This window comes from Lissotriton helveticus, chromosome 12 (genome assembly GCF_964261635.1).
Source record: "Lissotriton helveticus chromosome 12, aLisHel1.1, whole genome shotgun sequence".
NCBI classification, from domain to species: domain Eukaryota; kingdom Metazoa; phylum Chordata; class Amphibia; order Caudata; family Salamandridae; genus Lissotriton; species Lissotriton helveticus.
The window spans coordinates 747,132,072-747,147,685 of record NC_136073.1 but is presented as its reverse complement, the minus strand read 5'-3'; the positions used below and the strand labels follow the sequence as shown (position 1 = coordinate 747,147,685).

At 43.6% G+C, this 15,614-nt stretch overlaps 1 protein-coding gene across 1 annotated transcript in view; it reads right to left on the bottom strand.

Annotated features, from left to right (window-relative positions):
- Positions 1-15,614, bottom strand: part of KLHDC9 (kelch domain containing 9) — a 53,278-nt gene that overhangs the window by 32,617 nt on the left and 5,047 nt on the right. The window contains exons 2-3 of the mRNA XM_078669430.1: positions 10,251-10,419; positions 2,472-2,670 (exon numbers count right to left, since the gene is read on the bottom strand). Coding sequence (XP_078525556.1) covers positions 2,472-2,670; positions 10,251-10,419 — 368 coding nt within the window. The remainder of the gene's footprint in view (positions 1-2,471; positions 2,671-10,250; positions 10,420-15,614) is intronic.

The following is a 15,614-nucleotide window of genomic DNA, read 5'->3' as shown; positions in this document are numbered from 1 at the left end:
ATGGCATGAGCTGTCCTTTCTGTATGCAAGAGAAGCTTGTAGTTCTCTGTGTGAGGGAAGGTTGGACTGATGCTGCCTGTGCTGCATCTGTTCTCCATGTGAGGGAAGCTTGCATTGCAGCTGCCTGTGCTGCATCTGTTCTCTATGTGAGGGTAGCTTGCATTGCAGCTGCCTGTGCTGTCCTTTCTGTATGCAAGAGAAGCTTGTAGTTCTCTGTGTGAGGGAAGGTTAGACTGATGCTGCCTGTGCTGCATCTGTTCTCTATGGGAGGGAAGCTTGCATTGCAATGGCCCGTGCTGTCCTTTCTGTATGCAAGAGAAGCTTGTAGTTCTCTGTGTGAGGGAAGGTTAGACTGATGCTGCCTGTGCTGCATCTGTTCTCTATGGGAGGGAAGCTTGCATTGCAATGGCCTGAGCTGTCCTTTCTGTATGCAAGAGAAGCTTGTAGTTCTCTGTGTGAGGGAAGGTGAGACTGATGCTGCCTGTGCTGCATCTGTTCTCCATGTGAGGGAAGCTTGCATTGCAGCTGCCTGTGCTGTCCTTTATGTATGCAAGAGAAGCTTGTAGTTCTCTGTGTGAGGGAAGGTTGGACTGATGCTGCCTGTGCTGCATCTGTTCTCTATGTGAGGGAAGCTTGCATTGCAGCTGCCTGTGCTGCATCTGTTCTCTATGGGAGGGAAGCTTGCATTGCAATGGCCCGTGCTGTTCTTTCTGTATGCAAGAGAAGCTTGTAGTTCTCTGTGTGAGGGAAGGTTGGACTGATGCTGCCTGTGCTGCATCTGTTCTCCATGTGAGGGAAGCTTGCATTGCAGCTGCCTGTGCTGCATCTGTTCTCTATGGGAGGGAAGCTTGCACTGCTGCTGCCTGTCCTGTATTTATAATGTGGCGATGGAAGCTTGCACTGCCTACTCTCTGCCTCTTTGTCATCACATCCAGGCATCCAAGCACTGTTCTTGTTCCATCTCCTTTTGCCAGGCGTAAAGTACAGAGTTCTTTGCCGTAAGTTTACATGAGCTGTACTCAGAAGAGAGACCTCGTATTCTACTGTCCAGCAAAACATGAGTCTGTTTCCTCTTCTTCAGCATCTAGCACCAGCACCTTGTCTTTCCCGTCCCTCACCCCACTCGGGCTACCACCACTTCAGGCAACCCCCCCCCCCCCCCCCAAGCTCACCAAGATGTGAGTGGTCAGAGCTCCTGGCCCGATTACTGCCAACGTCAAAGCACTCACTAAGAAAACAGGAAAAATGCAAGAGATACCAACCTTGTTGATGAGACGAAATTGAAAATGCAGACCTTTTGCTAAATATTGTTTTCTGCGCACTTAAAGCACATTTGACGGACTTGATGTCTGGAAAGAAGGACTCTGGGGTGGGGGCCACGGGGGCTTTCTATGGGGAGGTATGAGGGATAGGCTCCAAGCGAACAAAGATACAAAACAGAACGAGTTATTAAGCACCAATTAAGATAACACATTGTTTTCATGTATGTACCAAAAAGGATGAAAAAGCACGTGTTTCTAGTATTTTAACATTTATAAATAAAAATAATTCTCCCAATCATTTCAAATGCGCAAACGTTGGGATTACCGCTTCAGCTGGGGCATGGGTGGGGGGTTACTTTTTGCAGGTCGAGCATTCGAGACCTCTTGTATATACTTTAGTATATACTTATGCGTATGTACTTTGTGGGCCCTGGAGATCAGCCCTAGGACTTATGTGATTCCGCTTAGGACTTTTTTCTGTTCAACTGCCTCTATTTAACTGTCTTGATAGAAAACAACCAGCAGAGGTCAGTAAAATATCAGAATTGCTTTCTGCTGAGGGACTTTCTTTTTCTTAGTTTTCTGGCAACTGCCTCTATTTAACTTTCTTGATAGAAAACGACCAGCAGAGTACAGTAAAATACCAGAATCACTTTAGCATTCTCTAGATTCCAGTCCATAGAAATTGTCTTCCACGAGCACCCATAGACAATAATATTTTTTTCTAATCTTGTATTTTCAGTGATATGGTCACCGAAGGCCCTGCTTTTATATTAAAAACAAAGCTTTGGACTATACCATTTACTGCTGAAAGGCAATATTTCTCTCCATGTGTTCCCATACCTGGCATGTCACGCAGTTTGGTGCTTAATTTCCCTCCATGTCAAAGAACAGTAGGTGTTTCAGCACCCAGGCAAATGTGCTGCATAGCTAAATACATATAAGGTCCCAAAGGCGTGACCGATTGCATTGCAAATGCTTCTAGTAGATAGGTAGGGACAGGGGGAAAGCTGCTTTTCTTCAAAGAGCCAGGACAAGCATTTATTTTGCAATATTTTAGCAATTGACTTTGTATTTCTTGACAAGGAACGAGGGGATTTGTATTTTCCTGCCTTATTTGCTTGATGATAAAAGCATGGATTCCTCATTATTCAATACTATTTCATGGATTTCCGAAAAGTCTAGGTCTGACGACAGAGCATTACTCACTTGTATCATAGATGTACAAATCATTGCAGATGGCATCTCGCCCCTTTGACAGTGTTTCTCCACCGAACACCACCGCAAATGGGCCGACCATGGTGCAGGAGTGGTGCCTGAGTCCTTTAGGCTCCTCGTGGGATGCTCTGTTAGAGGCAACCAGACATGATAGCTGTTCGATCAGCTTAGGAGCATGGATAGTGTCCACCTGGATCAGAAGAAAACACAGATCAAGTTGATCTTTATTGCCTGGACTGAAACAAAGAAAAGAAACCATGATTGACTGTAAGGTAGATGTACAAAATGTGAGAGTCTTCGACCTGAGTTAAGCCAGTAAAATGAACTGGGTTGATTAAATGAGCACTGTAGAAAACTGTATGATGCTTTCTTGCACCAGGTGAGAATACTGGAAAAGCTTACTCAACCTTAAATCCCTTTGGAAACATCAAAATAGTACTATTATGTTTGATCTGCAGTGAAAATGGATCCAAATGTAATGTGAATATGAACGAACTGTCTCTGTTGAACTCAAACGTAATGCAGTAGATACAGAGAATGATCTAAAGTAATCTCATTTGAAGGTATCTGGTCTCTTCAGACAGACAAAAGTGGTCAGTGCAGGTGAGAGCCGTGGGGCGGGTGGGACACAACAGCTGACGACGAAGAGAAAAAATTATTAATTTAATTTTCCCTCGTCTGTCGAGTTCCCACCCCACCTCTCTTACCTGCACGGGCCGCTCCTGCAGACAGAGGATATCTCGTCCCGGTTTACATTCATCTAAGTCTTCTGGCAGAATAATGCAGGTACTTGACTCTCTATTCTCAAAGTCTCAGGATTGAGATCAACCCATTGAAAGGGCCGACTTCAAATACTTCAGTCTCAGTCTATCGAAAATGCAATTGCTTTAAACATTTTAGTCTTTTGATCTAGTTTTCGGACAATCTATTGCATACAGTACCATTACACAGAGACTGCTTTTTTAGGTCTCGTGACCTACAATGCGCGCAAGCGCATTGAGGAGCGAGAATTCAAGTGCTCGAAATCCTCGTCAAACCAAGGGCTTCATTCCTTGCGGTTTTCTTGAAGTTCACGTGGCCACAGGCACGCGCTTTTGGGCCATAAACTCTGTTCCCCACAGCCTTACATTCATTTCTCCTCCCCCTCCCCAGCCAGCTTCCCCCAGGCCATAGCAGCACTCCTCCCACACCAGCACCTCCCCTCTCTCTCCCCGCAAACACAGCCTTTACTTTAATTTCTCCTCCCCCTCCCCAGCCATGCCGAATTCTCCTCCCACCTCCCACGGCCGTCCTTTCTGCCCGCACGAGCCTTCTCTTCTCTCTGCTCTCCCCTCAGGCGCCGTGACATACTTCAAAGGCTTATCACTTCACACGGCCGCAGGCCGTGCAACCAGAGCACTTCAGTTGGTGCGCAGCCCCCCTCCCAGCACTGCCTTGTTACTCTCGGCAGCCAACTTTCGTTTCATGGTGGAACAAACCTCACTGATAACTATCGTCTATTGTAGCGAACAACACCAGGTTCAACTTGTGACTTCAGGCGCTACACGCATCTTTGCAGGGTGTGTGCACAACCTAACGCCATTTTTTGTAGCTACCTTTACGAGTATCATTGGGTATTACGACCCTGTCTACGTGCCTTGAAGTAGCATCCTGATGGCTTAAGGCGCTTGCTCACAAGTCCGCACTCGATGCACTCTCTTATCTTCTCCTTCCTGCTACCCAGGCTCCGCATTTCACCCATTGAAATAACTTTAGAGCAGCATAAAAGGGTATACAAACAAAGTAATGTAACTAAACAGAACATATATTCTTAACTAAATGTGGCATATACATGGATAATATATGGAACGTATGTAAGCATAACATACCATATGTAGAGTGCAGAGTGCAGATTCAGAGTGCAGTGTGCAGAGTGCAGATTGTGAGTGCAGATTGTGAGTGCAGATTCAGAGTGCAGATTCAGAGTGCAGATCCAGAGTGCAGATTCAGAGTGCAGAGTGCAGATTCAGAGTGCAGAGTGCAGATTTAGAGTGCAGATTGTGAGTGCAGAGTGCAGATTGTGAGTGCAGATTCAGAGTGCAGAGTGCAGATTCAGAGTGCAGATTCAGAGTGCAGAGTTCAGATTCAGAGTGCAGAGTGCAGATTCAGAGTGCAGAGTGCAGATTCAGAGTGCAGATTCAGAGTGCAGATTCAGAGTGCAGATTCAGAGTGCAGATTCAGAGTGCAGATGCAGATTCAGAGTGCAGATTCAGAGTGCAGAGTGCAGATGCAGAGTGCAGAGTGCAGATTCAGAGTGCAGAGTGCAGATTCAGAGTGCAGATTCAGAGTGCAGATTCAGAGTGCAGAGTGCAGATCCAGAGTGCAGATCCAGAGTGCAGATTCAGAGTGCAGAGTGCAGATTCAGAGTGCAGATTCAGAGTGCAGATTCAGAGTGCAGATTCAGAGTGCAGAGTGCAGATGCAGATTCAGAGTGCAGATTCAGAGTGCAGATTCAGAGTGCAGATTCAGAGTGCAGAGTGCAGATGCAGATTCAGAGTGCAGATTCAGAGTGCAGATTCAGAGTGCAGATTCAGAGTGCAGAGTGCAGATTCAGAGTGCAGAGTGCAGATGCAGAGTGCAGAGTGCAGATTCAGAGTGCAGAGTGCAGATTCAGAGTGCAGATTCAGAGTGCAGATTCAGAGTGCAGAGTGCAGATTCAGAGTGCAGATTCAGAGTGCAGATTCAGAGTGCAGATTTAGAGTGCAGAGTGCAGATTCAGAGTGCAGATTCAGAGTGCAGAGTGCAGATTCAGAGTGCAGATTAAGAGTGCAGAGTGCAGATTCAGAGTGCAGATTCAGAGTGCAGAGTGCAGATTCAGAGTGCAGATTCAGAGTGCAGATTCAGAGTGCAGAGTGCAGATGCAGAGTGCAGATTCAGAGTGCAGAGTGCAGATTCAGAGTGCAGATTCAAAGTGCAGATTCAGAGTGCAGATTCAGTGTGCAGATTCAGAGTGCAGATTCAGAGTGCAGATTCAGAGTGCAGAGTGCAGATTCAGAGTGCAGATTCAGAGTGCAGAGTGCACATTCAGAGTGCAGAGTGCAGATTCAGAGTGCAGATTCAGAGTGCAGAGTGCAGATTCAGAGTGCAGATTCAGAGTGCAGATTCAGAGTGCAGAGTGCAGATTCAGAGTGCAGATTCAGAGTGCAGAGTGCAGATTCAGAGTGCAGAGTGCAGATTCAGAGTGCAGAGTGCAGATTCAGAGTGCAGAGTGCAGATTCAGATTCAGAGTGCAGATTCAGAGTGCAGATTCAGAGTGCAGATTCAGGGTGCAGATTCAGAGTGCAGATTCAGAGTGCAGAGTGCAGATTCAGAGTGCAGAGTGCAGATTCAGAGTGCAGATTCAGAGTGCAGAGTGCAGATTCAGAGTGCAGAGTGCAGAGTGCAGATTCAGAGTGCAGATTCAGAGTGCAGAGTGCAGATTCAGAGTGCAGATTCAGAGTGCAGAGTGCAGATTCTGAGTGCAGATTCAGAGTGCAGAGTGCAGAGTGCAGTTGCAGAGTGCAGAGTGCAGAGTGCAGAGTGCAGTTGCAGAGTGCAGTTGCAGAGTGCAGTTGCAGAGTGCACTCAGCAGCACCACCACAGCATCACTCAGCAGCACCACAGCATCACTCAGCACCACCACAGCACCACTCAGCACCACCACAGCACCACTCAGCGCAATCCCAGCATCACTCAGCACCACCACAGCATCACTCAGCACCACCACAGCATCACTCAGCACCACCACAGCATCAATCTGTGCAACCGTTCAACAACAACTGGTTCAATTATGTTCTCTCAATGTTTCAAGCTTTATTACAAATGTCACAAAAAGATGTTATTTCACTTCTGTTCTTGGATTTTCATCACAATAAAATACACTGAACATAATCTTCACAAACGTTATTTACAAAAGTTTAAGCTATTGCCAATATAAATTACAATCACTTTTATTTAAGTATTAATTATTTAAAAAAATTAAAAGCCGTTGCTATTTGTAATATCAATACATCTAAGTCACGTAAATACCAAACATGTTGCATTACAAATGCTATAGTCGTCACATGTGCGAAAGTTATAACTATTGGCATTGAAAATGACAAAGCTATTAATTTAGCTACTTTCAAAATCAACACATAAATAAAAAAATTGTCATTTACAAGACCAATAGCTCAAACTTTCATAATGCGAGACCTATTGCATTGCAAATGCTTGTGTTAGTTCATTGCTTATCATTGGTTGTCTTTCTTGTCAAATGAATTTGTTTCCCTCTTATTAAGGGCCTGATTCAGAGTTTGGTGGTGCAGGAGCGGGATCGCCACGCCGCCACCCAGCTCCCACACCACCAAACTGGTATGCGCACCACCCACCAGATTATGACTTTTTTAGTCACTGGTGGGCGGTTCTTTGGAATCCCAGCGTCAGTGCTTAGGATCTAGGCACTGCAATGGGAATGTCAAAGGCAGTACCTGCATGGCATGGACTGGTGCAGTCCATGCCATGTAGGTACTGTGGTACATGCACATGGGAGGGGAACATGTGCCTCCCCCAGAGACAACAGGGTGCCCTGCAGGGCCCCCTTTTGTTTCCTCTCCGCCACAGTTTTCTTGGAGGAGGAACCGCCATGAAAACCGTGGTAGAGAGAAAACTTGTAGTATGCTTGGCGGGACCGTCAAGCATATTGCAGCCTCAAGATCGCCACTACTTCTTCGGAGGATCCGATAACTTCAATTTACTACCGGGCTGCCCTTCACTACAAGGTGCTTTTGTACACCTTTTTTTTATTTTTTATTTCCCTATGAGAGATAGACATAATACTGTTATTTTAGTATTGGACAGCGGGACTGGCATCATGGGACAGGGTGGGGGAAAATGTGGAGCAAAAAAATTGGTAACGTGCTCAGGGGAGGAGGCTAAAATGGTCTAAAGTAATACCTGATACCTTTTTTGCTGATTTTTGCTTAAAGGCTGAAGGGAATCTTGCCACGTGTATAGACTCCTCCAATCCAAAAGATTTGATCCTCAAAGCCTTTGAGGGCATCTGTAGCCAGATTGCAGCAGATCTTACGACTAATTTGAAGATCAAAGGGTATCAGGGTAATAGGTGGTTTGACAACACCTGTTCGAGTGCACATCGACTATTAATTTTAGCTTTGAAAAGCGTACCACGAGATAGGGGGTTGGTAGCGAGCCTCCGTAAGCAGTATAAGCTAGCGGTACAATCACGGAAAGCAGAAATTAAAACAGAGGCTCTGAATGCACTCTTGTCAGTAGAGATTTTAAAAGATAGTTCCAAATTTTGGTCTATTCTTAATGCCCCTTTTTTTTCTTCTGCTGATAATGATGTGCAGGAGTGCAACATAACAGAGGCACCGTGGTCAGCTCATTTTGGGGCAATCTTATGAGTCCACTAACACACTGATCCCTATTGCCAGCCCTCCTTCTCGACTGGGAACAGACCATTTTGTGTTTAGTGAGATCGACATTGAGAAAGCTATAAAGGAGACCATGGGTGATAAAGCCCCAGGTCCTGACGGGGTTCCGGCGGACCTTTAAAAAATGCAAACCCTAAATTCTGGTAAAAAATATTGGCAAATGTTTTTTATGCTTCTGGCATGCAGGGGTTCCTTCCCGGCATATTGGAGTCAATCTATCATCCCAGTCTTTAAGAAGGGTCAGAGAGGGGACCAGCGATGCTATAGAGCCATATCGCTGATCGAATCTGCGGTTAAAATTTTAGGGAAAGTGGTCCTAGCTAAGATTACAGACTTGATTAACGAAAATAAGATTGTTTCAGACCTGCAGTATGGTTTCAGGCATGGAAGAAGTACTATGGACCAGTGCCTCAATTTGCACTTATTAATTAGCAAGTACACTGTGGCCAAAGAAGGCACACTACATATGGCCTTTATGGATTTATCCTCAACCTTTGACCTGGTTAACAGGTCTAGGCTGTGGAACATTCTGCTAGAAATGGGCATTGAGCCACGTTTAGTTTATTTTTGGGCTGATCTCCATCGGGACTTATATGCGTCAGTTAGGACCTCCCAAGACGGTAGTTGTACCGAGTCTTTTAAATCGGACCTGGGGCATCCGCCAAGGGTGCATATTGGCATCTCTATTGTTTACTCTTTATATTAATGCACTTGATAAATCTTTAAAGGAGGCCACCGTGGACATCCCGCGTGTAGGAGAATATTTCTCCTATACGCTGATGATGCCGTCCTTTTAGCATGTACTGCGTTGGGTCTCCAGAAGCTCCTGGACGCTTTTGGATCATATATGCAGTCTTTAGACCTGGTTGTGAACAATGGGAAGTCACACATTATGTCCATTGGCAAAAAAACTAGGAAATTGAAGTCATCTTTCTGTAATGGAGTGGAGTGTCCAGGGTTTCCTCCTTTACTTACCTCGGAGTATTATTCGATGACAAAGGCTCGTGGGTCCCCCAAGATAAGGCTAAGAGACTGGCTTTAAGTAGATCGACGACAGCCTTATTAGGGTTTGCTCAACGTTTGGGGGCTAAGCCAGTTGAGGCAATTATGAAAATATATAGATCAAAGTGTGTGCCTATCGCCGCGTTCGTTTCCTCTATTTGGGGTTTTAAACAACAGCCAGGGGTCGAGATAGCTCAAACTATATTTCTCCGTAGCCTTTTGTCCGTCCCTCAATCAACACCCACCTATGCAATTCATCAAGAATTAGGGCAGGGCTACGTATCAGACATTATGAGTTTAGCTCCTCTTTTGTGCTGGGTCAAAACTTGGCTTAATCCAGAGTTGACATTGAATCTGTTGATTCTGCGAGATATTATCAATCTGGACAAAGCCAATGAAATTAAGTGGCTGACATATGTTAAACATATGTTTTTTAAAATAGGACGGCCAGAATTATTTTAATCCCCTGATAGGATTTGTAAGCAGGACTTGAGGTGGGTCAAAACATTTTTTTTAAATATTTCGATGTTGGAGCTACAGAAACCATTAGCTAGGGCTCACTGTTTGACTAAAACCACCTTGTCTACTGAACCTTACCTGACTTCGGTGACTAAACCTTTTCACCGCTGGCTCCTGACAAGATTCCGTTTCAACTTGATCCACTTGGTGTTGGGTGATTTCCAGGGGTGGTGTAAGCCAGGGGAGGTTGAACCCTGTCATTGCGATAATTTTTCTGTACAGAATACCCTACATTTCATGATGTTCTGTGATTATTACAATGTCATTAGGAGGAGGTTCATAATGCCATTACTGAGGGGTAAAGGTTTTGTACAAGTAAGACCGGTCCTGGTCTAGACTGTGTATGAATTGCAACGGTAATGTTTTTAACTGGGTACTCGCCTTTTATTGTATTTTGAGATGACCAAATGGTTTTTAAAGGATGTGTTTCTGTCTTTGTATTTGTCTTTTTGTACTTTTATGAATTTTACAAAAATCGAAAAAAGTGGATTGATTGATTGATTGATTTATATACATCTGTTATCTCGGATCAGTACATTTAAAAAAGAAAATGGTCTCTGCATCATGAAGTTTGTGAATGTATACTAAGTACTCTATATCCAATCTTGCAACTCTGCAGTTGCACTATGTTGTTTTTTGAGCATCTCATTGACAAAGGATTGCAGCACATAATTGTGGGGTCGGCCGCTAGTTAAAAATACAAATGTATTCCTGTTTTAGAGGAGAGTGGATGGAGAAGAGTGCAATGTTTAATGCAGAGGACTCCTTTTTTCCCAGCACAAGTATCACCACTCACATGCATTTTGTCCTTGCTCCAGTGGCCAGCCATGTCTACATCTGATGAGTCTCGACCTCCGAACACCAGCAGTTTGTAGCCAGAGTCCTTCCCGTCTCGGCCCTTGCTGTGCAGCAGCATGGCGGAATGCCCAGATCTTGATGCTGTTCGGGACGGCTCCTCCTTGTACCTACCAAAAGCAACAATAAAACATGAAAGGCCCTAACAAAGGGGTAGCCTTTTATTCAGGATATATGCTGCTTTTCCTTTGCAGTAGCTTGGACAGTAGTCCTTTTTGAGTCTGTTACAGCCATCTTCCACTGAGCAGCAAAATATTTGCTACTTACAAATTCATCACTGCCATTGGCTACTGATCATTTTATAATTGTTAAGTTGTATATTATGGTTGCTGTTGGCGTTTTACACAGTCTTATAACTTTTAGGTCTCGTCTTCCAGACCGTGCAAACTAAGAAAGACCTATTTTGGACATAGAGTGGGCCTCGACCCTGCCTATTGTTTACCACAGGTTGACTTTATAGTCCCTGTCATTAGCTTGCTATTTTATTTAGCCTCGTATATGCTTGCCTTGTTCTTCTATGTTTGTCCCTGTCCTCAAGCATAGGGGCACATGCATCAACATAAGGAATTGCGATTCCTTAATAGCGATTTTTCAGAAATCTCTATTTAGGAATCATACCCCCCACATGCATCATTGTAGGAATTTGTGATTCCTAAATTGCGAAAATTAAGGAATCGCAATTAAGGAATCGCAAATTCCTATGCATCAAGAAATTGCAAACGTTTTTGCGATTTCTTAATTTTCTTTATTTGCGATCGCATTACATTGATTCCTATGGGCCATAGGAATTAATGGGAAGGCATTCTCATTTTGCAAATTCGCAATTAAGGAATCGCAAAATGAGAATGCAATTTCAAGGGTGCAAGGGGGGTCCAAATGACCCCCCCCCATGCACCCCTGAAATGTCACGTAAGTAAATTTTTCTCACACACATGTCCCAAGGGCATGTGTGTGTGTAAAATATAAGTTTCAAAAATGCACTTTTGTGCATTTTTGAAACTTTTCTCAAATTACCATGAAGGTTTACTTCATGGTAATTTTCCCCTTCCAAATTGCGAATTCGCAAATGAAAAATAATCATGCAAAGCATTTAAGAAATCGCAAAATTTGCGATTTCTTAAATGCTATCGCAATTTAAGAAATCGCAAAAATTGCGAAAAATGAAGAAAAAAAATGATGCATCCCAAAAAAGGTTTTTGCATTCGCAAACGGCCGAATTTTGAGATTCGCACCGTTTGCGATTGGAAAAAAGCTTGATGCATGTGGGCAATAATTCCTTGTGCATGTAGGAATCGCTAAAAAAATTGCGATTCCTACATATTCCTTAATTGCGAACTACAATTGGCAATTAAGGAATAGCTTCCCATTCATTCCTATGGGCCTAGAGGTGCAAGGGTGCCAGAAGGATACCCTGATGCACCCCTGAAATTGCGATGTGACCACATGTTGCACACACACATGCCCTATGGAACTTTGAAAAATGCACTTTAGTGCATTTCTCAAAGTTTTCGCAAATTACAATCAACTTTAAAAATTTATGGTAATTAGCGATCCCTAATTGCGAAATTGCAATTTAAAATTGCATCATGCATTGCATTTAGGGAATCACAATTTGCAATTCCCTAATGCATTTGCAATTTAAGTAATCACAATTTTTGCAATTACTTACATTTGCGAATTTGCATTTGGGTTTATGCATCCCAAACACAAAAATACCATTCGCAGAGGGGCAGATTCTGTGAATCTGCCCCTTTGCGACCGGTATTTAGAATGATGCATGTGCCCCATAGTCTCTTTATTTTTCTCCTTACACTGCTTATTTTTAAAGAACTTCATTTTTCTCTTTGGTTTAGCTCTCCATGCGAGTGCATGTGTTTTGCAGCTGTCTTTCTTGTATGCCACTCTTCTCTCTGCTGCGCTCTATGTTGCACTCTCTCTCACCCGAGTGCTTCTATGCACCTCCTTCAGCGAAGGGCTTGCCCTCGTGTGTTTCAAGCACTCAGCTTTGCTTTCGCGCTCACGTGCTTCTCCCTTCAGCACTATAATAACGCCTTAGAAGAATATAAGGCAGACATAAAAAACGCCAAATCTGTCTACTTCACTGAAAAAATCCGGGAGGCGAAAAACTGCTCCAAGGAGCTGTTCAAAACTGTGACAGCGCTATCCAAATGCCCGTGTGACAGAGTATTTTCGCCGAACCAAAATTTTGTGGAACAAATGGCCGGTTTTTTTTCAAAATAAAGTTCAAATGGTATACAATGGGCTAGCTACTGCAGCATGTGTCCTGGTAAAGAACAGTGCAGATTCTTTGGATAACCGGACATCACTGCATAGGTTGTCACGTTTTTCCGCCCTAGCAGCGAATAAAGTTGCCAACCTGTTGTTACATACCAAGTCAGGATCGCCTCTGGACCCGTGCCCCCCTCATATATTACACTTGGTATCGGAAGAAGTAAGTTCTTCCTTGACCCCCCTACTAAATGATATCACCAGTTCCGGGGAATTTCCTGAAATCAGGAATCTTCCACTTCCCATGTGGAGTCCCACAGGGTTCGGCCTTGTCCCGACACTATTTAATCTATATGTCAGACCCCTGGCACGAGTAATTAAAGAACATGGCCTTATGTTGGTGTTGTACGCTGACGACACCCAACTAGTGGTATCATTGGCACAAAGTGTGGGGCTAACAGTGGACAGGTTTCGTAACTGCCTCACAGATGAACTTGAAGTTTTTAAATATTAATACAGAAAAAAAACGAGGTCCTAGAGTTCAGTCAACTATCATCAGTATGGAGCCAGGCCCGGGGGCCTCCCGAGGCTGGCAATAGTCCAGTCCCTATGCCTAAGGCCAGGAACCTTGGATTTGTGCTTGACAAGGACCTCAAACTTGCCTCGCAAATAAATCAAGTTTCCTCTGCATGTTTTTTCAAATTAAAAGTCCTGTGGACAATCCTGCCATTTATTCCTTTGTCACTTAGGAAAACAGTGGTCGGAGCTCTGGTTTTGTCCAGAGTCGGCTATTGCAATGCCCTGTATTTAGGGTTTGACAAACTTCAATCGCTTCAGAATGCAGCGGCTTGGGTTCTGCTTGGTTTACCTAAATACCACCCCACATCAGCGGTGATTAAGCAGCTACATTGGCTTCCAGTCCGTCAGAGAGTGAATTTTAAAGCCCTATGCCTACTGCACAAGGCTATTTACGGAGGTGGGGCTGCGGATATTCAAACTCTTTTCTATATACCAGCCCCAACGCTGTCTCAGTTCTGCCAACACAGGATTGGTATGTGTTCCTAGAATAAAAAGAGCTATATGGGGAGGAAATGGGTTCTCTCGCCAAGCATCCATCTTATGGTACTCCCTCCCCGTGACAATTAGGTTAGAGTCCAACAGGGCCTTATTCAGGAAACTGATAAAGACCTGGCTCTTTTCAAGGTCTTAAAGATCCATTAGCTGCCTGCATCATACTCACCCAGCATCAAGACGCCTCAGCAAAAGTGCGCTTTATAAGCTCTTCAGTCAGTCAGTCAGCACTGTTCTTCCCTCTCCCACCAGCTTCCCATTGCTTTCCCTTTCTTATCCTTCAGCTTCCCGTCGCTACCTCCTCCCACCTTCCCACTCCCTACTGCTGACTGCTCCTCCGCCAATTGTTGCTTTTTAAAATGTATTTATTTATTTAATTTTTTTGCAGAGAACAATGCAGCAATGGCTACTGACCTGTCTGCCTTATAATCCCTTTTGTGCTACTGCCATTTCTTTTCCTTACTTACAGATCCATCTTGTATGTATTTATAGATAAACAAATGTTGCCCTCATCAGTTTGTAGGCATGCATGAATAATAGAGCATGCACACTGCACCCTTTTTACCATTTTATTTTGTGGCTTTTCTATGCTGTACAGCATGGTTAAAACCCACTGGCAAAGCTAATAGGTCCCAAAGGCGAGAATATATGACTTTACCAATGCTTCTTTTAATACACCTTTGGGAGAAGCAGCTTGTGTTGCTTTCATCAGTCAATTTATGTTTGTACGCCATGGGCAAAATGTAATGACCAGTGCTTTGACGGAGACATTTGTAAGGGTCCAAAATATCCTCTAAACAGTGGATTATTCCCACTTGTTCTAGGGTATGACTATTCCGTACAGACAGGTGTTTGAACAAACATAAACTACAGCATGGCTACTTAGCCACAGAGGATAAAGAGATATTTAGTAAAGAGGCTTAAACAGCAGTAGCTATGCACAAGGCTGATACTGTAATGTGCATTTTTTCATACAAGTTAATTGATTTATCTTCTGCGGGTGTTCATATCACTGAAATCTGAGAGGCGTTCAAGCATGACTGCATATGTATTGGTTAAATAAATGTGGAAATATACCAGTTTCAGCTTTACTTTTTTCACAAAATCCATAATAAATATGGATAAATATAGATAAAGTTAACAAAAAATAAATATGGATAAAAACAGATGGAAATGACAAAAAAATAAATACCATAAAATCGGGAGCCCTAATTATAATAGGGGGCAAGTGGGGGAATTCTGATGCTGGGACATACTGTAACCAGCAAATAATGACTATATCAATTGCGCCAATTAAATTATATCAAAAGTGGTTTCGTTTTCCAAGGCGAGGTAACAGTAACTAGACATTATTGAAATCCAAACGTCATATTTCTTCAATATTGATTAACCATCCATAAATGTTTATGTTGATAAACTGGGATTAATTCTGAATTTAATATCTATATCTATACAGGCTTTCTTATTTACTTATCACTGTCAGTAGAGGAGAGGATGTGGTGTAACAGCTAGAATGGTCAACTCCGAAGCTAGGAAACGGGTTTCAGGTCTCATCGGGGACGCTCAACATCTTGTGATTCGGGCCAAATCGCTTAATCTCCACATGCCTAACAAGATTAATGTGTCCATCTGTAAAGCAACTGGTGCTCATGTAAAGAGCTCTAATACCTTCAGGTCGAGTTCGCGCTATATAAAACAACCTCCCCCCCTCAAAAAAAAAAGTTGAGCTGTATCTAGTCATCTTTAATTAAAAAAAAAATGATGATGTTGTTTGGAGTTTCATGACTATATAAAGGAACTTTTCTTCGTGATGTCTATACACATTTGAATGGGGACCCTACCTGAAGTGAAATGTGTAACTTGGAATGTACGGAGGCTGAATTCCATGCTGAAACGACACAAGGTGCATGCCTACCTAGTCCGCAGAGGGATCCAAGTAGCTTTTCTGCAGGAGACGCATGTTGACCGAACCGAGGGGCGGGCCCTGCAGAGCAGGTGGCGGGGC